Raw genomic sequence first — 21,642 nt, 5'->3', positions numbered from 1 at the left:
TGTCTCGTTGCTATTTGTTTCTCAATAAAATTATGGGGAAAAATTTTTTTTTAAAATTCTATCTGGTTAAGTACTATATCTAAAATATCCTAAAAACTAAATGAACGACAAAAAGAACTCTTCAGTCTTAAAAAGAGGCCAAGGATTTGAATAGATGATTCACAAAGGATTTGCAAATGACAAATAAGCCCATGAAAAGATGTTGGACATTATTAGTCATTAGGGAAAACAGATTAAAACCACAATGTGACAGCATTATACACTCATTAATGGCTAAAATTAAAAAGATTATACAGTACCAACTGGCAAAGAGATGAAAAAGACCAAGATAGTATGCTGGTGGGGATGTAAAACAGTAGGGACGCCTTGGAAATAACCTGAAGAGGTTAACTGTTGCTCACTTCTGACATCCAGCAATCCTTCTCCCAGGCAGCTATCCAAGAGAAATGGAAACGTATGCCCACCTCTTGAGATATACAGGAATCTTCAAAACAGAGAAAGGCTGGGAACAACCCAAACTCCGCTGACTGGCAAGCACACAGATGAGCCGTGGGGCGAGTCGCACTTCAACACCACTCCACAACAAAAGAGAATCAACTGTTGCTACTCACAACAACTAGGAAAAGAACCCAGCATCCTGCTCAGTGAAAGGTTAGCATCCCCTCACAAAGTCCTAGGAGAGGGCCAAGGCATGGGGGCGGGGCTCCGTGTGCCAGGAGTGGGACTATGCTAACCACTGAGGCTTGAGGGAGTGTCTTTCTTTTCTCTCTCTTTCTGTAATACTGAACCCAGGGCTTTTGCATTGAACTGTATCCCCAGCCCTTTTTTCTTTTTTCCCCTTCTCTTTTAATTTCACAGTCATTAAGTTGTACAGGCTTACCCTAAACTTGCAATCCTCCTCTCTCAGCCTCCTGGAAGGCTGTGTGTACAGACGCGGACCAGCATATCCAGTTTAAGGATGATTTCTGCGGTCATATGATGATGCCCTATCTTGATTCTAGTAGTGGTGACATGGCTAGAATTACAGTGAACAGAGCCACATATTAAAAGTGCTCACTTTGCTGTATATAAATTATTCTTCAAAATAAAATGCATCAATAAATTATTCCTCAATAAGCAAAATCTTTAAAAAAAATAAATAAGAAGCCACTACACACCCAGGAGGAAAGCTGCGGCTAGAATGACCAAACAATGGCGCACTGGACAGGATTTGGCTCGATGTATACCGCGCCTAAGTAAAATGCACATGCACAACCACTTCAGAAGACAATGTGGCAAATGGTGACCAGACACTCAGATCAGATATCTTCCAAGTGACTCGTTCTGTTCCCAGTGTTTACCAAGGAGAAAGAATGCCCACATCATCCACACAAGGACCAGAACACAAATGCTCACAGAAGCTTCGCTGGTAACGGCCGAAAGCTGGAAATAACCCAATGCCCGTTTAGCTGCGGAGTGGACAGTGCAGGTCTAAGCACAGGCAGCTGTTCAGCACACGCAGCACCAAACCACTGGGACGTGACACGTGAGAATGAATCTCCAAACGGCCCAGAGTGTAGAAACCCCGCTACCCTAAAACAGAATCAGTGCAGCATTTCACTTATATGAACCTTCAGAAAGCCAAAAGGCACACGACAGTGGCAGTTTACATCTGAGGATGTACACACACAGCAGTCTGACTCCAAGTAAGCACAATTTTCTATCTTCACCTTTCCAGTGGTCCCACGGGGGTATGTATACATTTCTCAAATCAACTGTACACTCAAAATGGAGATGTGCTGGTCTAGCAAGTTATGCCCCCGAAGTTCCATATGCAAACATGCGTCTAAATGAAAGTCTACCAAACCCCCAACTACCACGTACTTGGCTCACACGTAATTCCAACAGTTGTGGCATCAGCTGCCAGCTCCACTGCCAGCTGGTCAGGAAAACACAGAGAAGGAGCCCACCGCGACCTGGGCTTCAAAGGCTCCAGTCCGCCCAGCACTCCTCCAGCTCAACCCAGTGTTTCTAGCTAAGATACACTTCTTATATGCGCTTAACTTGACAGACAAAATTACAATGTATTCTTACACTATTTTCTCCTAATATTATATTTTAAGTGTTGGTGCTTCAATTATGCAGAAAGATGCCGCCACCAACCAAGGTAATTTCTTCTCTGAGCACCCTAGATATAAGATGGAACTTCTCAATTTAAAACACTGCCCTCAACAATGATCCCCAGGAATGGGGGAAAAAGCAGCAAGACACATCCCACAAGTACAAACTGCCTACAATGAATGTTAGCATTATGTGTCTCTAAAATGTACCAATACAGTAATAAGTTTAAAAATGAATCAAAAATAAATTTTAAAAACCCAATGATCCCCAGGTTTTATTGTTAAAAAAAAAAAAAAAAAAGACAAGTGCTCACACAGGCAACAAATATACCAAAACTGGAAGCAAAATTAGCATGCCCCTGCACGGAGGTGACACGCCAAGCCACCAAGTGTTCCATAGTTTTGTGTAAGGAGAACAACCAATAATGGTAATATACCATGAAGACCTTTGAATCTTACAAATTTTCTTTTTGTCTAAAAAATAATAAAATCTTAAAAATGGTTATGTTTAGTGTTTAAAAAAAAAAAAAAGTGGTCTGAAGAGATAGCTCAGTGGCATAAGTGCCTGCTGAACAAGCGCAATGTCCTGAGTTTGATCCCCGGTACCAGGGTGGGGGTGGGGGAGCTATTAAGGGGGCCAGGGAGATGGCTCAGTAGAACAAGCACTTGCCTGATAAGCATGAGGGCCTGAGTTCAATCACCGATTCCCCCTCCAAAAGAAAAAAAAAAAAAAATGTGCATTAGAAACACTGAAAGGGAGCTGGTGAGATGGCTCAGTGGTCTAAAGCGCCTACTTGGAACAAGCTTGGGAAAGCACAGGGACCGCGGTTCCATCCCCCCCGCACCACATGCCAGCCAGCCCCGCCCCCTGGTGGGCTGAGCTGGCCACACACACACACACACTAAATAAATAAATAAATAAATAAATGTTTTAAAAAAAAAAAAGAAACACTGAAAGGACAGCCTCACAAAGTAACAAAAATAAAAATGAAAAACTTTTAGGAAAGGAGGAAAGAAAAAGAGAACAGAAATAAAAGTGGTTCTCAAACACTGAGCCACATGCTTTACACATTCAAAATACAAATGAAAACATAGGAACTAAAATTGAGAACTACAATGACTAAAGTTAAATCATGTATCAAATTGGTAGCAAAAGCACAGACGGATCCTTTGTTGGTGCTTTGCACATCCTCATAGGATAAGTTCTAGAGATAAATGCAAAGAACTTTACTCTTGTCTTAATGCTAGAATTTTGAACTTATTATTAAGTATATGCCAAACAAGTAAGTAACAGTGATAAGCCAAACCAATAAACGTGTTGGCCCCTTCTCAGCACCCAGGTGTGGAGAGCCCACCGGAGCCCATGCATAGAGGGCAACAAGAGGCACCTGCAGGGCTCCCGGAGCCAAAGCCACAGCAGACTAAAGGCTGCAATAGAGAGAAATCTCCAAGAGTCGAAAGAAAGGCGGAGATACTGCAGCTCAGAAAGCCCCTTGGTAAAACACAGCCCAGACCTGTGCACCCTGGGCACATCCCACCGCAACATGCCGCCCAGCACTCCTCCTGACCTTGACAGGTCTGATGGTCTCCTGGAGCAGAGGACAGCCAGACTCACACCCATACACCTGTTTGCAGCTGAGCTCCAAACACCAGAGAAGCCCCACCAATACCGCATTATGCCCCCACGCACACGCCAATGCACGCTGGCAACCCCTGCAACCACTTGGAGCCCAGCACCAAATTCCAAAGGCTGGGCAGGCAGTTCACCTGATGTCCTGGGTCAGCAAGTCTCCAGCAACAGGAACTGAGATTCGCACCAATTATTTCCTACGTGTTTGTCTTTACCTATTATAAGCACGTACTAGACACGTCAAAAAAAGGAACTATAGAAACAGGCATTCTGTAATCTCACAGTTTGGGAGGCTGACAACAGGAGAATCACTACAAGTCCAATCTACATAGTGAGACCCTGTAGACCCTGTAAATCCTGTAAAAAATACATTAAAAAATAAATAAAGGGGCCAGGGAGATGGCTCAGTGGAATAAGCGCTTGCCTGGCAAGCGCGGGGACCTGAGCTCAATCCCCGGTTCTGCAAATAAATAAATAAATAAATAAATAAATATTTAAAAACAGGCATTATTGAGTTGGGCATGGTGGTGCAGCCTGTAAACACAGCACTTGGGAGGCCAAGGCCATGAGTTCAAAGCCAGTCTGAGCTGCACTGCAAAACTTGGCCTCAAAAAAAAGTAGGCATTATTTGCAGTGTTATAGAATGGACTCTGTAGGACTGGGGAGATAGCTCACTGGTCTACACACCTGCCTGGCAAGCACAAGGACCCAAGTTTGATCCCCAGTACACATGCTGTGCGGGCCCCCGGAATCTTGTGAGGGCCCCAAAACCAGGTGTGGTGACACACGCCTGTAATCCCAGCACTGGGGAGGCTGAGACAGGAGGATCACTACAAGTCTGAGCTGTGCGGCAAGACCCTGTATCAGATGGATGGATAGATTGATAGGACTTTGTAAGCTATCACATAGTACCTGTCACGTAGGAAGGGGTGGGGAGCAGAGAACTTGAACCCGAAGCATTCCCTCCACAGGAGCCTCAAGGACACCTGATATAGTCATTTCTGCTTCAACAGGGCAAAGAGGGAACCGGCTCCCAGAGCAATGAGGGCCCTCCTGCGTCCTGGGGAGCAGCAGGAACTCTTCTTTAGAGGGGCAACCACTAAGGCCTCCTCCACCTGACGCGGACTTCCCAATGAGGGCATTTGAAAGAAAAAGGAGTTACACAGCCAGCCAGCATCAGCCCAACAGGCAAAGCCCAGGAAGCCAGCCCCAGCCTCTGGCCCACTGACCTCTGGGAGTCTACACAGAAACACCATGTGATACTGTGAACCAAGACAGGAAGAGAAATGAGTACCAAGACCCTTTTACACAACTGTACTGAAATGTACCTTACAGAAGACAAAATTCTCCCACTTTAAGCAGAAACTATGGTGGTTTAGGCAAACATACACAGCTGTGCAGCCACCACCACCGTTGAGATGCGAACATTTCCATCCACTTAAAAAGGCCGCTGAAGCCAACTGCAGCCACACTGGTCTGGACAAGTCCTACTGTGACGGTTCAGCTTGCTCTAGAAGCGCACACAATCAAAATCACTCAATGCACGCTCTTCTGTGGCAGCTGCTCATGTGGCAGGTCGTCCTGGAGGGCACCTGCGCCTCACGCGAGAGCGCCCGCACCTTCGTGCTTCCCAACCGTGCTCCACCACGTGGGCGTCTCACAGCATGCTTAGCGCTCGCTGTGCGCGGGCCTCCAGAAGACTTCCAACTTGGGCAGCGTACAGTGAGGTGCTACGAACACTCCCAGACCAGTCTCACTAGGGTGTGAGTCTTCAGTCCTCCTGGAAGGAGACGTGCTGCGCACAGGGACAAACGTTTAATCTTTATGCTTACCCCCCGAACTGTCTGACCTCTTCAGCAGTACCCAGGCTCCCAGGCCCCGCAGTCTCAGGCACACAAGGTGGGAGAGGGTCGGTCTGATCCCAGCCCCTCAGGGAGGCAGAGGTGCCCAGCTTCGGGCCTTCCCTGGAGCACTCTGAGGGCTGCTGAGCGGGGTGTCTGCAGATGCTTACTGGCCAGGCCGCATCTTCCGTCACACCTACCCAACCCTGGCCACTTTAAACTGAGCCGTGTGTCATAATCTTATTAAGCTATAAGATTGGATACAAGGGCTGGTGAGATGGCTCAGTGGTCTAAGGCACCTACTTAGAACAAGCTGCAACAAAGCATACAGACCGCGGTTCAATCCCCCAGCACCACATGCCAGCCAGCCCGGCCCCCTGGTGGGCTGAGCTGGCCACACACAAATAAATAAAATTAAAAAAAAAAAAAATTAAAAAAAAAAAAGATTGGATACAAGTTCTTTAACAAATATTTTCTCCAGTGTTAGCATCGCCTCTTCATTTTCTTAAAAATGCCAGTCAACTCTAATAAAACTTTTTCTTATGATTTTGAAGTCCAATTTAGCAATTTTTGTTCCTCTATGGTTCATGCTGTTCCTACCCAAGCCGACCCATCCACACTCATAAACAGAGCACAAGTTTTTCTTCCACCAGTCTGTTTCTCTACAAGAACTCTTGCTTAGTAGTGTGGTAACAATGTTGCTACAAGTGGAACACACTTGCATTAATGGGGCTGAGGCCCCAGTGGGGCAATTGCAGGACTGCCTGGGCTCCCAGGAGTCCACACCACCAGCCAGTATGGCAGCCCTCCAGAACAGCCTAGTGGAAATGCCCTGCACTCCGGAAGCGCCACCCGAGGTCTGCCGGTGGGCCTCCAGAGAGGGTGCATGTCCCCATGCCAGAAGGCCCGCTGCACTTGCTTCACCTCCCCTCTGAGCCCACACACGAGGCACAGTGTGGTGACCAAGTATGTGCACAAGAAGCCAGCCAGCCACGAGCCCAGCAGGATGGTGCCTGCAGGCCACACTCAAGGAGCCTAGCACCACTGCAGGTGACTATGACAGGAGGGACACCTGTCCCAATACCACAACAGGCAGCCCCCCTCCTCTGCAAACAGCACTTATGCCACAAACTCAAAGTGCTTCAGTCTGGTTTGGTACAGAACAGACTTTGCTGCAAAAAAAAAATCACCCAGCTTCCACAGAGTGCCAAAATATAAACAAAGATTCAACCACAGCAACAAAGGCAAATCAGAGAAAGCAGAGATCTATTTTAGAAGCACCTGGAAAACTAAAAAAGGGGATATAAATGAATGAATGACCATTTTGTATCTGTATATTCAAAATAGTTAGGACAGATATACAGCTACGTTCTCTTAATTCAATGAATAAGATCTGTTCCAGGGGCTGGTGGGATGGCTCAGTGGTCTAAAGCACCTACTTAGAATAAGCTAAGCTAAGCAAAGCACAGGGACTGCGGTTCAATCCCCCAGCACCACATGCCAGCCCGCCCCGCCCCCTGGTGGGCTGAGCTGGCCACACACACATACACACACACACACACACACATAAATAAATAAATAAAAATTTAAAAGAACAAATTAAAAAAAAAAGATTTGTTCTAATAGTGTTTGTGGACGGGATGTCATGTCTGCATCTTGTACAATGAATAACCACTGAGACAACAATGTGCAATGTATTTATTATTGAAGCTGTCCTACTGATCGGTTTTGAAACTGTCCTATTGCTATTTCTTTCTCAATAAAATTATTAAAAAAGAAGAAGCACCTGGAATTCCTGCTGGGCCATCCAGACAGAGGTGCTGCTGACAGGCAGCCCTTGATCCCAGAGACCTAGGCCCCTACTTAGGCTCACTGACTCACTGAGATACACCTCTTCTTCCACAGCGCCCTACTAGGAGCTGCACAAGGACGGTCACTTCCAGTCCTAAGTGGTACAAGCCAAGGGCCATCATCATTCCTAAGAACCAAGCACAGTCTCAGCAGCACTTCCTCACTGGCACTGGCTCTCCCAAGCCCAAGCAAGAGGGGCCTGCGCATTGGGATTGGAGAGAAGGGCCAGCTGCAAGGGGAGGAGGAGTCAGTGGGAGAGGGCTGAGAACAAGGGGGAAGGTAGGGTGGGAGCAGAATCCAGGGGGAGGGCAGCGGGGTGACCCAGTGAGGAGGACCCAAGGGAGCATCCAGGGCATGGGGAGGGCCAGGATCCAGAGGGCCAGGACCAAGGAGGACCAAGGGGGCTGATGGGGGCTGAGACTCCAGAGAGAGGACGAGGATAAGGACCCATGGGCAGACGAGGGGAGGAGGAAGGGGGGCAGCCAGAAGACAGGAGCCAGCAGAGGGAGGCCCTAGGGAAGGAGACCCAATGCGAGAGGACCCAGGGGGGAGACAGAGGCCAAGAGAACCCGTCCAGGAGGACCCAGATGGGTTTTTTTCCTGTGCAAATGAGAGCACTGAGAAGAAATCACCCACACAGTGGAGCACATGACAGCAGGCCAAGAACAAGAACATGCGTTCGCAGTGTTGAAAGGCACTTCAGAAAGGAGAAAATCACAGAAGTAGCCCCAAACTGGACCAAACCTCGGGTAACCTGAGTGTTCAGGCAGAAGAAACACAGGTCCCCAGAACATGGAGGGTGTGTCCCTTGGCCCCCCTACACACACCCCCTCGTGGCCGATGGCGGACAGGTACAGAAGGGATGCTCCACCCAGGGACACAGCAGCCAGGGCCCATGGGACAGAGCCCATCCACAGAATGACAGCCCCGCTCCAGGAGTCCACCGTGCTCAGAACAGTGCCTCTAGCACACTGTGTGGCTTAGTAAGTACGTGCTCTTTTCGTACTCAAAAATGCTGTCAGATGGCAAATCATCCACTGCGCCACCCTGATAACCAACATAGGGCTTCCTCGGGACTGCCTGTGTGCCAGCCTGCCCTCTCCCCAGGGCAGCCTGCTGCGAGGCTTCTAGTCCCGCCTGGCCTGGCCCGGGGCTAGGCGGATTCTCACAGCATTCGTGCACAGCACCAGCTCATGAAGCCGGTAGGGTGGAGGCAAAACGGACACACGGAATCCACGCACCCCCCTGCTCTTAGAGCCCAGCTAGCCTGACAAGCCGCACCTGCTGCCCAACCAACCTAGATGCACCTGCCAGACCGCCTCCAGCCACGTGGCTGTCCCGGCCCAGGATAGCACCATCTTACACCACACCAGTAGGTGGGGCTATATCACATCACTGTCACCTCTGGCGCAGTTCCCCACTCAAAGAATTTGGTGACCTACGCAGCTACAGGGACAGTCCTTTCATTCCCAGAACCCTTCCTGTGGAGACTGGCCACCCCAGAAACTGACTGTCAGGGTGGGAATGCCGCCTCCCACAGCACCGGCTCTCCGGGAGCCTACTGCACCTGTCCTACAGCCCTGCACTTTCCTAGCCCTGTGGCCACGCTGACTCAGCTGAGTACTGAGGCAGCACTGCAGTCCGAGGATGCAAGGGGAACACAGTGACCCCATCCACACGGACACCTACTAAGCCACACCCAGGATGCTGGCCTCCCTGGACCCCTGCCGGCCTCAGATTCCATGTGGCCAACCTGGCACGGAGAAAGAAAAGCCCAGGCCACCCAGCTCACTCACATCCTCCTCCCGGCAGTGGCCACACTGCACCCTCGCCTGCTTGTCCTTCTTTGTCCTTCCTGAGGGCTCCTGCACCATCAATTGCTCTCTCTACCCTCTCAACTTGGGAAATGGGCTCCAAAGAGCAGAGCCACATGGATCTACACAACCCCAGCAAGGCTCAGAGAGGAAGGCCAACATGTTCTCAACAGAGAGGGAAGATGTGCACACGGTGCCAAGTGCTCACACTGTGGGGGCCTGTAATCCCAGCACTTGGGAAGCTGAGGCAGCTGTGAGTTCAGGACCAGTGTCTGAACTGCATAGCCAGACCCTGCCTCAGAAAGAAAGAGAAAGAAAGAAAGAAAGAAAGAAAGAGAGAGAGAGAGAGAGAGAGAGAGAGAGAGAGAGAGAGAGAAAGAAAGAAAAAAGAAAGCCAGCAAGATAGCTCAATATGGTGGCACACGCCTGTAATCCCAGTGCTGGAGAGGCTGAAAATAGGAGGATCACTACAAATCCAAGCTCCATAGTGAGACCCTGTACCAAATACACAAAATGAAAAAATACTTAAAGAAACAAAGAGAAGATGTACAGACAGAGATGGGGGGCGAGCATCACAAGTTCAAGGCCAACCTGGGCTACAATAGCAATGTTAAGGGCCTTAAAAAAAAAAAAACCTTGGAATGGCAGATTCATGAAATACATCAATACAATTAATTTTACCCATTTCCTCACGTGCCTTTCATATACTACTAAAAACTATAACTTATGCATGTGGCCTGCATTCTATTTCCACTAGGGAATATTGCTAGAAAACTTCCTCTCCTTAGAAACAAGCTAAAAGAAACGAAACGACCCTTCAACCCCACTCCCACCTTCAGCAGCCCAGGCACGCCCATTTTCCAGGCAGAACTTGCCTGCTCTGTCCACCTTCGCCTCCTCCTTGGTCTGAGGCCAAGGGGCAGCCCTACATCCTCCCACACGATCCTGCCAAGAAAGGTGACCTCCCACCTCCACACACCTCCCAGCACCAGGACCCTGCTGGGCCACCTGTGGGCACCCTGCCTCATGCCCTACCTCTAGGAACAGAATGTCCCAGAAATGCTCTCCAGGCCACCCACTGTGCCCCCTCAGTACCACAGCTGCACGTGTCCTCCTGTATTACAACACTGCCGGTCTTTAAAGGACAGCCACCCCCAGCACTAACCTGGCTGGATTTGGTAGCCTAAAGTTGCACATCTACAATTAAATTCTTGAGTTTCCTAGACAAGTAAATAAATAGACTGTTCTCAGGAAGTTTCATGTACTGCTGGACAGCGACAATCAAGTGTTACGGGCCACACATTGCAATATCCAAGACTGTCAGGTCTCTACACCACACCAGCCACACCCACCATATTTCCGCTCACAAAGAGCAGGGGATTCTGCAAGGTGGCTAGGGTGCTTCTCAGATAGTAGATGCTCACAAGGGACAAAACTGCAGTGTCTTCACAGGAGGGACCACAAGGCCAGCAGCCAGCAACAGCACAGAAGAAGCATGGCAAAAATGCCAAGGGACACCCAGGACGGTACCTGTCACTAAGTGCAAGCTGAGGCCTACAGGCCTCGCAATGCAGGGAAGAGATGGTGCACACGCACACACACGAGAACAGGGCAGAGGGCAGGCTACGTAGGCTGGGGCGGGAGCTGCAGCACATGGTCAGGATGCTGGCACAGGCCCAGCTCGCCTACAGGGGTGCTGTGCAGGTGCTTATTAAAGTGTGAAAACTGCCACATAAATAAAAGCAGGCCACACAGGGACCAGCACTATGACTCAGGTCTAGGCATCTGAGATCCGAAAGCACACCCTTTGTCCCCTCCATGGCCTCCCATCCCAATTAATGGCCTCTGTAATGCCAGCCAGCCCATCTACCCACTGCCAGGCCACACTGCCTCCAGGAGCCTCCCTGACTCACAAGCAAGCACACCCCATGACAGAGGCTGAGGTGCAAGAGTGTGTGGGTGTGCTGCTCAGCCGGGACCTGCAGCAGAGGTGGCAGTGACCCAAAGGGAAACCCCAGGGGTCTGGGGCTCCAGTGGGCACCCCCTCACTTCAGAACTGGCATCCCTAGAAACCCCAAGGAGCTGGGCTCCCACTATAGACCCAGAGGTGGCAGCACATGCACTGAGCTCTGCAGAGGCTGAACAGGACGCAAACGGTGAGGCCCAATCTGGGGGCCAGGGTGCCTGGCCAGGAGGCAGGTGAGAAGGCACTAGGAAGGGCCAGAGCGGAGCTCTTCGGGTGAGCTGTTCAGGAGTTGAGTCCAGCAACAGCAAAACCCAGGGTCCCCATCGGGGCAGAAGCAGTGCAGAAGCAGCAGCAAGCAAGAACACCCCAAGGCAGGATACAGCGAAGGTGTGGCTCAGCCACAGGCTGCAGGAGACTCTCAGGGTGACTGGGCACTCCCTGAGTAACCGAGACTGTACTGTCCCCAGGCCTGGAACCACACCTGGCACCAGTAAAGAGGGCTGTGCTGTCACTTTCTACTGACCACCCAGAGGGCTGATTCAGAGCAGCTTAAAATGCAGACAGTGACAAGAACAGAAGAAACGCTACTATTAGCACCAAAAATAAATGATTGTTAAAAACTAATAATAGGAGACTGGGAAGATAGCCCAGTGGAACAAGCGCTTCCCTGGCAAGCGCAAGGGCATGGGTTCAATCCCCGGTTCCGTAAAAACAAACAAACAAAAACAAAAAAAAACTATTAACAGCTCCAAGCCTCCTTAAGAAAAATAAGCTATAACAGACCAAGCTAAAAGTCCCATTTTCACACCCATCTTCCCTCAAAGAATCACTTCCAAGAAGCTTTGCATCCGTGGGACAGCTGCACTTCAAAACGCATATGCGGCAAGACGCAGACCTCTGACACATGCCCAGCCTCCACCACAACTTGGAGTGTGGCCCTCAGCACCCACACAATGAACTCGCCAGTGCACATCCACCCCACAGTGCATTTCTGCCTTCCAAGAAAGAAGCTCATGTATGTCCCACTATTTCATGTGTCCCATGCACAGTTCTGGCTGCTCCAGGTCCACATGTACCACGACCACTGTTCCACATCCACACACAATCCTGCCACTGCACATCCAAACATAACCCTGTCACTCCACATCATCAAATGACACCCTGTACTCCAAGTCCACACCAGACTCAGCATTCACATATAATCTCCCTCTACTCCACATCCCCTTCCTACTACTCCACGCCACTCCTTGTCCACACAGGACACATGCACACATCCCACCCCCATCCAAGCACAATCCCACTACTCCACATCACGTATGAGCTCTACCAACCTACGTCCCCGTTACCCTTCTACCACTCCACATCCCTACCAGGCACACCCCGCCCTCCACACCCACAGTCTCCACACTATGTTCCTTAATGACCGCCACTGCTCTGCATGCACACAACCCCCAGGACCCACATATATGCATGCAGTGGCCCACAACTCTACATCTGGATGAGATGCCCACCATTCCACACACCCCAAACTAACCCTAGCACCCCATGCACACACGTGCTGCATGTCCGCACAACCCCACCACTCCGTAGCCACTGTTCCTTGCCTATGCACAACCCGCCTGCGCTCGGTGACCTGAGCCATGCATCCGGGAAAGCTCACTTTCGTCTTCTCACTGTTGTACACTGGGAGAGGTTTTCTCAGGAGTCCAGGGACAGAGGCAAATGGCACTCCTCCCACACCAGGACTCTCATGGCAGCCAGATCTGGACTAAGGTGCCCAGACCCAAGCAGCCTCTGTACATGAGCTAAGGTGCAACTGTCCCCCAGCCTAGCCTCAGAGACGCCGGTGCAACACCCCAGGATGCAAGCTGCGTAGCCCACGATCAGTTCCAGAAGCAGACCTCGGACAGCACCCAGCACCACTTTGCCACTTCTTAACCCGAGCCTTTCTTTGTGAGAGGGGATCCCACAGCAGACACAGCGCGAGCCCTACAAACCTGGAAGCGCAAGGGCGAGGGGCTCTCCCACTGCTCTCTGTGACTGCCGGCATTTCTCTGTGTACCCCACAGCAATCATGCCAAACCTTGCAGAGCTTTCAATGACTCAAACAGCGCACCATGACATGTGTGCCACAGGGTTGCCACTACGGCCCTGGAGCTTCTAAGTGGCATAAACGTAGCTCTCAACAAGTCAGAGGCCAAACAGAAATACTAGAGTGCTGCAAACTCAATACAACTGATACAATGCCTACTGGGGGAAATTTCACTAGAGAAGGAGGGGCTAGAGCACACAAAAGGACTAATAGAACTGGTTAGCTTTCTAATATGTTGCACTTTTGAAATGTGTTTTTACATGATTATATTTAAAACATTAGGGCTGGGGATGTAGCTCAGTGGTAAGAGTGCTTGCCTAGCATGCCCAAGGCCCCAAGTTCAATGCCAAGTACCGCATGCACACACACAAAAACTTCTAAAACTTTATGCTGAAAACTGTACTGACTTAGAAAAAAATGAGAAAGGAAGCCCATGCCACAGCCCCAGCTCCACTCCTCACCCTGCTCAGTGCCCCAGAGCACAGCCCCATCAGCAGGCCCCGCCTCACTTCCATCAGGAGCCCACCACAAGCTGGATCTCAAGGTGGTGCTAAATAAATGTCTACTGCCTGGCCAACTCCACCAGCCCCGTGCCAGGGACTGCAGCCGCACGCCCTCATCCCTCCTCCCCAGCACAGGCCGGATCCAGGGATCTTTGCAGCTAGATATAGCTGCTACCAAGTTTTCCTAGCTACGTCTTGACTGAAACTAGAAAGACTAACCTGTGTTCCTCCTGTCCCGAGATGAAGGCCTTTGGCTCAAAAGGGGCTTCTTTTATTATTTTTTTGGGGGGTGTCAAATCCAGGAACACAACCACTGGCTACATGCCCAGCTCTTTTTTAAAATTTCAAATTGGGCATCTCACTAAGTTACCCAGGCTGCACTCAAACTTGCAATCCTCCTGCTTCAGCCTCCCAGGCAGCTGAACTACAAACACACACTCCCAAGGGACCTCTGAGCACCCCTGCCCCTCCGGTTGGTGGGACACGAAGACTCCTGGCATTGGGCCTCAGGCAGGCAGGCAAGGTGGCCCTGGGAGAGCACCAAGGAGGGAAGACTCAAGCACTAGGGAGCTCCTAAAGCAGAGCCCACCGGGAACAGCCAGCCAGCAGAAGCCAAAGGCCGAGTGGCCAGCTGGAGGCACGCACACACCTGCCCTGCCCTCGCCTCGAGCAAGCTCTATGGGCACAGGGAGCTCGCCATGCAGACTCGAGGCGGCACCCTGCCCCAGCCTCTGTGCAGCCTGCTCCCTGCCCAGGCGCGCAAGTGCACAGTGCCTTCCAAGTGAGCCGCGTCTAGGCCTCAAGAGCTGCACACAGGCGAGGGCAGCCCCCAAAATCCCATTCACCTGTGTGCTCAGCACCTTCACAGAGAAAGACTGCCAGTCTGGACATGAGGTCACCTGACAGAAGGCCACCTAGGACTACCAGGGACTTGAGCATGGCAGGCACGCAGGTCAGGTACTAGGCAGCAAAAAGGCCTCAAAGACCATGAAGGGCGTGGCAAGCACACAACACATAGCAGAACCAAGTAAGTCACAGACTTAGAATTCACAGGGTAATGCTAATTTCATAAAACTGAGAGATTATCAGCATCAGAAACAGGCTGAAAGGAAAGCCCGCAGAGATAAACAGTCCGGGCAAGGAGAAGTTACCAGTGACTTCATTTTCTTCCCCATGATTTTCTTTACTTTTTAGGCTTCCTATGGTGAGTATAAACCAAATCTATGAACAGAACAGGCTGGAAAAGAAATAATTTCCAACTAATAATTTTAGAACAAATTATAGGGGCGGGGGGGAAATCAACCAGGAGCGCTTTCTCCCTCCACTCCTCAAATGAACTGTCCTAACTCTTCTGAAGCCGGTGTTCTATAGCACTTTCCAGACACTCGGCCTCGCCGCAAGGAAGGCTCAGCTCTGGTCTACTCACGGCTCGTCCACAAGACCCGCGTGTGGGCCAGAGGAGCCCCCAGGAGCACGCTGGTGAAAGAGCCAAAAGGCGTTCAGCTTCTTAAAAACTGCTCCTTGGCCAGTGTCCATGGATTTTAGCACAAAGTCAGAAAATTCAGAGGTTATCTCTCCCTTCTGCTGGTGTCCACTGTGACCAGCCACCTTACCACCCTCCAGCCCTTCCCACCAAGCACTGTGGGTCAGACCAGCAGCCCCCAAGGCCTCTGTAGGATACCTGTTCACAGCAGCCCGAGGGAAGGCTGCCCTGGATCCTCAGGTCCATTCAGATCTCAGGCCCTAGAACAAACCCATTGGTTGTACAGAACTTGCTTGCTTACAACTGAGCCCTCCTCCTAAAACTCATGCCCAGTCTGACAGTCATAAAGGGTTTGTACAAGTTCCCTCACCTCCAGGGTAGACACATCCAGAAGCAGGCTCCCCTGTACCGCCCACAGGATACCCCCACCAGGTCCCGCTCTTCCCCCAAGTCTGGGGGCCAGAGGAAAGAAGCATACACCATCCGTGGGGCACATGGTCCCATCATGCCCACAGGAGAGAAGAAAATGTTCTGAAAGTCAGATCTGATTCACAGACCTGCAGAGAGCCTTGCGCTCACAGACAGCACCTCTTGGCCTCAAGGGAGCTCCTACCCAACGATGCCTGTGGTGGCGTGCAGGAAACCTTCTGGCCAGACCCAGGGTACCCAAGCCAGAAGAGCCCAAGGCCGGGTTGGCGACAAGCTGTGCTACGTACTTTTTCAAAGTGGAATAGAGGGCCTAACTGTAGGCAGGTTTCTTTCTTTTTTTTTTTTTTTAAAGCTTTAACTCCTCAGTACAAATATTCATAAAATACATAAAAATCAAAAATGTTAAGTTCAAAGCTTTCAAAGCCCTACCATGGAAATAAAATGCCCAGTTTTCAAATAAAACTGTGCTATATCTGATCCACTTCAAGGCAGTGAGAAAGAGCAAGGGGCTTTGAAAGAGCAGACTCGCCTGCAGTCACATCGCCGCACTCCAGGCGCCCTCCGCCGGCTGCAGTCAGTGTCCAAGAGGCCACCGAGGCGCAGCACCGTGCACAAGTTCTGCAGCAAAAGGCTCTCCTACTTCTTTAACTTAATTGTTTTATTACTATGACAAGCCTGAGTAACAAGCTGCTGACCACACCCTAAGACTAGAGCCCTAGAGGACAACTGACAACTGTTTCTAAGGTCAGCAAATCACAGACTCCCACTTATCATCCACATAAAACAGCAAAAGTGAAAGTGTTTCTGATGATAACACAAACCATCATCAAGTTTTGATCAGTTCACATGTAACCAACTGCTCAAAGTTTTTTTCAGATTTATCACTTACAGGTAAGAAAGCTTATGTTCACACACCAAAGTGGGCCTTATAACCACTTTGACCTTATTTTTACTATAAAGACACAGATGAAGGCCTCATTGTCCTGCTCCATTTCCAGGGCAGTGGCAGAAAGGGCTTGGTACCATTCGGACCCCGACAGCACCACTGGGAGGCTGCGCAGAGGTCCAGCGAGGGCTGCTCCGAGCACTCCAGCCTCCCTCAAGCTCCACCACATGTGCCAGGAGCCCACTTTCCCAAAGAGCCTCCGTCCGGATCACCTATAAACCGGCCTGGACCAACATGGGAAGCTGGAAAGGCATGGCCTTCTGAAGCCCAGATCCTCGTGCGCCACAGCACAGCAGGCACGCGGCCAGCACTCTGCGCCTTCTGGGTCCTCAGCCCCTCGCGCTGCATCTGAAGTGCGAGACCCACTGGCTCCCAGGGACTGCTGCAGACACGAGCTGTCCACTCAACCTCATCTCCAAGGAGATGCCAAGGAGACACCGAGGAGACGCCCACCCCCAGGCCTTCCTCCAGTGCCAGAAGTGCAGTCAGGAAACAGAAGGGACCTCCGTGCTACACCAAGCAGTGCAGCCTGGTGCTGCCTTTCACAGGTCCCCAAATGTTACATTTTTGGTTCTTTTCAAAAGTTACTGTGACTTGAATGTATTAGGAAGAGAAAGGGGGTAAGGCCTCTGTCCTAAAGCAAGCCCCCACCTGGGCAGGCAGCCCACCTATGACGTCAGCGATCTTCTCAGACCCTGCACCCAGCTCCTCATCCACTTTGAGACAGATATGACTTGAACAAAATTCTCTTAAAAGATTTTGCTACTTCTACAGTAGAATGCTTGAAACTGAAAATGTAAGAAACTGGACAAGTGAAGGAACAGTAAAGGCTACTTGGCAGCTGTTCCTGTGCCTCATCCAGAAGGAATTCCATGTTCTTCACAAAGGAGTCAACCCCAATGTCACAGATGAAAACTGGGGCTCTACGACTGGTGTGCCCAATCGCCAATCTAACAACTGTGTTCCCAAATAACAAAATGCAAACTTCTTTTTTTTTTTTTAATTTTTTTTTTACATTTATTTAGTGTGTGTGTGTGTGTGTGTGTGTGTGGCCAGCTCAGCCCACCAGGGGGCGGGGCGGGCTGGCATGTGGTGCTGGGGGATTGAACCGTGGTCCCTGTGGTTTACTAAGCTTGTTCCAAGTAGGTGCTTTAGACCACTGAGCCATCTCACCAGCCCCTAAAATGCAAACTTCTAAGAACACCCCTTGTACCAAAGAATCTGCTGTCAAGCCCGGCCCCTAGAAGCCCAGTTTCTGTCACTTCAGAAGCAGCCCAGCTTGGAGAGTAAGGTTCATAAACTCAACCAGACCAGAGGGTGCATCAGCGACTTGAGGCTTTACCTTCCCTTCCCCCATCAACACCCATCAACAACTAACGCGCTCTGCCCAGCACGAACCAGGGCTGGACACCTGGCCTCACCTGCAGCACAGGTGCCGCCTTCAGAGCAGTGCACAGTGTTCCCAGGGCCAAGGCATCTCGACCCACGGGGAGAACAGGACCTAGGCTTTGGCCAAGTCCTAGGGCCACAAGAGCGCAAATTCTGAATGATGGTAGGATAAACAGAGGCACATGAATGCTAATTTGCGCACCACAAAATAACCTTTTTAGAAATGAGGCTCTTCAACATAGCACCTATTCATAAGACTTCCAGAGCCATACACACACCCTAATTTAGGTGTCCTATCACCTCCTCCTTCTCTCAAAGGTAATCACTTAGGACTCTGCCCCTAGGACCACCAAGGGTATATGCAACCACACCCTGACTTTCAGGGTTGAGACAGCCGCATGGTTATGACAGCATCTCTAAAGATTTCTTACATCTTCTTTTCTCATGATCCTCACAGTGGATAAAATGTACATTCTGGCACAGTCAAACAAGCAAATTTCAGCTGCAATAATATAAATGTCTTGTTGCAAAACTGTCCCAACAAATATCAAACCTCAGTTTGCTAAAAGCAAATCGACATTGTATTAAAAGTTCACTGCAAGCTAGGCATGATGGTGCAGGCCTGTAAGCCCAGCAGTCTAGTAGGAGACTGAAGTGGAAGAACCACAAGGTCAGCCTTGATTACTTAGCCAGTCCCAAAGCAAAACAAAAGTGGCCATGGGGGGGGGGGGGGGGCTGGACACGCAGGATAAGCCAAGGGGGTGAAACTTCCTCAAGGCTGTGATCTGACCTCCAGGACTCAGGGTGAAACCTCAGCAGGCACCTCAAGTCCCACTGTGACCTCTACCAAGGAGGACTATGGGAGGGGCACAGCACCCTTTCACACTCAACTGTCAACAACCTGCTACTGCACTTGACGCCTACTCAAAGCTTTGAAACCCTGCCCTCCCCCAAGGACCCCTTCAGCAGCCTCAGTTTGTAACTAAGTTGAAGCAAGGAGTGAGTCATTAACCAAGCAAGAGTCCTGTTGTTAATGCCACCTTTCTTCGGTACATCTTTTTTTTTTTTTTTTGCAAAGTTTTATTGATAAACAGATAGCAATGAGACAGTTTCAAATCAAATCGGGAGTACAGTTTCAACAAATATTACACTGCATATATTCTTCTTAGTGGGGTACATCTTTTATCAATTAAGAAACATCAAATAGGGCCAGGGAGATGGCTCAGTGGAATAAGTGCTTCCCTGGCAAGCGCAAGGGACTGAGTTCAATCCCCGGTTGCACCAAAAAAAAAAAAAAGAAAGAAAAAATATGAACTAGCAGAATTTAACATCCTCTAATCAATCATACAATATAGCTAGAATATTTATAACCTATTGCTGTCCTATCCTAGGCCATTTTGTCTATTCTTGTTTAGCTTGGGTTGTCATTAAAATAACATAAAACACACTTAATCAAAAAGTCATCTAAGGGGAGTATAAAGAGATGGACACAAACCTTTTTATTTTCTAGAAATCACGTGGCCACTTTAAAGCACTGCTCTCAGCATTAGCCACCCAATGTGAGTAGAAGCCAATCTCCGATCTCCACTCTCACATGCAGCACGGGACTGCAGGGATGCAGGTCTACTGAAATAACTAATCCACCACTTTTCTAGGGAGTGGACTCCGAGCCAAACACCACCAGTCCTAACCCTGACCTTAGAGCAGACTGCAGAAGGAAGTCTCAGGACGCCTCAGGACACAGGCAGCACAGATGCCCTTTTCAGATCACATCGCCCCCTCCCAGGGAGAGAGAGAGAGGAGCTTAACCTGTAAGATGCTTAGCACATTAAGGAAGCCGCCGACCCAGATCGCTGCAGTCAGATCACCACTGAGAACACCCACGGCCACCTGGCCATGTTACCTTCCCAGATGGAAGGACAGTTTGGGGATGCTCTTGCCCTGAGGGAGGCACTGCTAACAAGAGCAAGACCCTGGAAGAGTGTTTTATAAGTAGATACAAAGTATCTAGCATTCCATATAATAGGCTACAATTATGATTGCATTTTCAAAAATAGCTAAACACCAGTCATAATTTCCACCCAAAGGTAGAAATAGACACAACAATCTTCAGTACTCCACAGACATGTGGCTAGGGGTACTGCACCAGCTCCAGGGGTGCTTCTTTCCCATCCCCTTTCCTTCTCAGAGCACAGCAGCCCCTGCTGCTACCCCACAACCAACCACTCAGTATGCTTCCAAGTCTCCCTACTCTTGCCCCATGAAACAGACCCCACTGGGTATCTGACCAGCAGCTCTGAACCTCACTGGCTTCAACAGGAAATCCTTTCTGGCTAAGATGGTGCAGCTCTTTCAAAGTGACCCACCGCTCTTTACAGAAAGCAGGAGGGACACAGTGGCAGCAGCAATGTTTTTCTCACTTTACTACTGCTGCCACCACCGTGGCGCTGCTACAACTGCTGCACATGTCACTACATACCACGAGATGAGCACTCCATAAAGCTCAGCACTCCAGCCCAGGGTTCAGAGGAAATGCTCCTCTGTCCAAGGGCTCCCAAACAAAGCAGCCTGGCATGTGCTGCTGGACAAGGACTTGACTCGAACAAGGGCCTTGAAGAATCACAGGGTCACAGAACAGAGTGTGGAAATGGCAAAGGCTGAAGCAGCTTCTGTGCCTAAGCATACGGTGCATATGTGTAGGCTCCACATCACTGTCACCTCCTGCACCCCAAGCTCTGTGCCCGTGAACCACTCCACTGATCTCCAGAGATGGCAGAGACGAAAGTACCAGCTATCACTTCTGGCACCAACAGGAGCTGAAACTGTTCGGAGAGCACCAGCCCCTCCTCTGCCTTCCTGATGACAGCAGGGAAACCCAACCCTTCCACTCGGAGTTCCTCAGCCTCAGCGTATGGAGTCACCCTTTCCAGCCCTCGCCTGCGGAGCGGGGGCTGGTCAGTCATAGCACCCCAGCGTTCAGGGAGGACACCAACTACACCAAGGAGAAAGCCACGCATAAAGTCCCAACAAGGGCCCTGCAACAGAACAGCATCTCTGGAGCTGTCAGGGGCAGCAACACAGGGCACTCTTCTGAGAACCCCTGCAAGAGCAACACTAAAGCGCAGACTCGGATAGTCAAGCGGTGCTGCGAGTGGCCAGGCAGCCAGCTGCCTGCTTGCTCACAGGACACCCAACACCTGGGCAAAGGCTGCCCCTCGGCCTGCTGCCGCAGCTACGGGCCCTCTGAAGCAGGCGGCCTGGGCACGGCCCCAGAATACAGCCCAGAACTTCCTGGAATGGTGACGGCGCGGCTCAGGCCCGCCCTCCCCGCCCCGGCGCGTCCACTCACCTGGGGGCAGCTGGAAGTTTTGGATGTTGGTCGGGTTCTGAGGCGGCTGTGGCAGGCGGGGAGCTAGCACGGTGGGCGTCAAGGTGGCCCGGATCCCGCCGGTCGTGGCCGTGGGCGTCCTAGGCAGGCTGGGGGTCGCTGTGGCCGCCGCGCCCTTGGGTAGCCCGGCGGGGGTGCCAGGGGTGGGCGGAGGGACGCCGGCGGGGCCCGGCAGCGCCCCCGGCATCGCGGACCCGAGCAGTACGCCGGC

At 50.6% G+C, this 21,642-nt stretch overlaps 1 protein-coding gene across 3 annotated transcripts in view; it reads right to left on the bottom strand.

The window, feature by feature from the left end:
- Positions 1-21,636, bottom strand: part of Taf4 (TATA-box binding protein associated factor 4) — a 70,069-nt gene extending 48,433 nt beyond the window's left edge. For all 3 annotated transcript variants that reach the window (XR_002818741.1, XM_023704293.1, XM_023704294.1), the window contains exon 1: positions 21,393-21,636. Coding sequence is in view for 2 of the 3 variants with exons in the window: in XM_023704293.1 (XP_023560061.1) it covers positions 21,393-21,618 (226 nt within the window). In the remaining variant the exon portion in view is untranslated. The remainder of the gene's footprint in view (positions 1-21,392) is intronic.
- Between the last annotated feature and the right edge of the window lie 6 nt (positions 21,637-21,642).

Source organism: Octodon degus, unplaced genomic scaffold, assembly GCF_000260255.1.
Source record: "Octodon degus isolate 3935 unplaced genomic scaffold, OctDeg1.0 scaffold00194, whole genome shotgun sequence".
NCBI classification, from domain to species: Eukaryota; Metazoa; Chordata; class Mammalia; order Rodentia; family Octodontidae; genus Octodon; species Octodon degus.
This window is presented reverse-complemented; position numbering and strand designations above follow the sequence as displayed.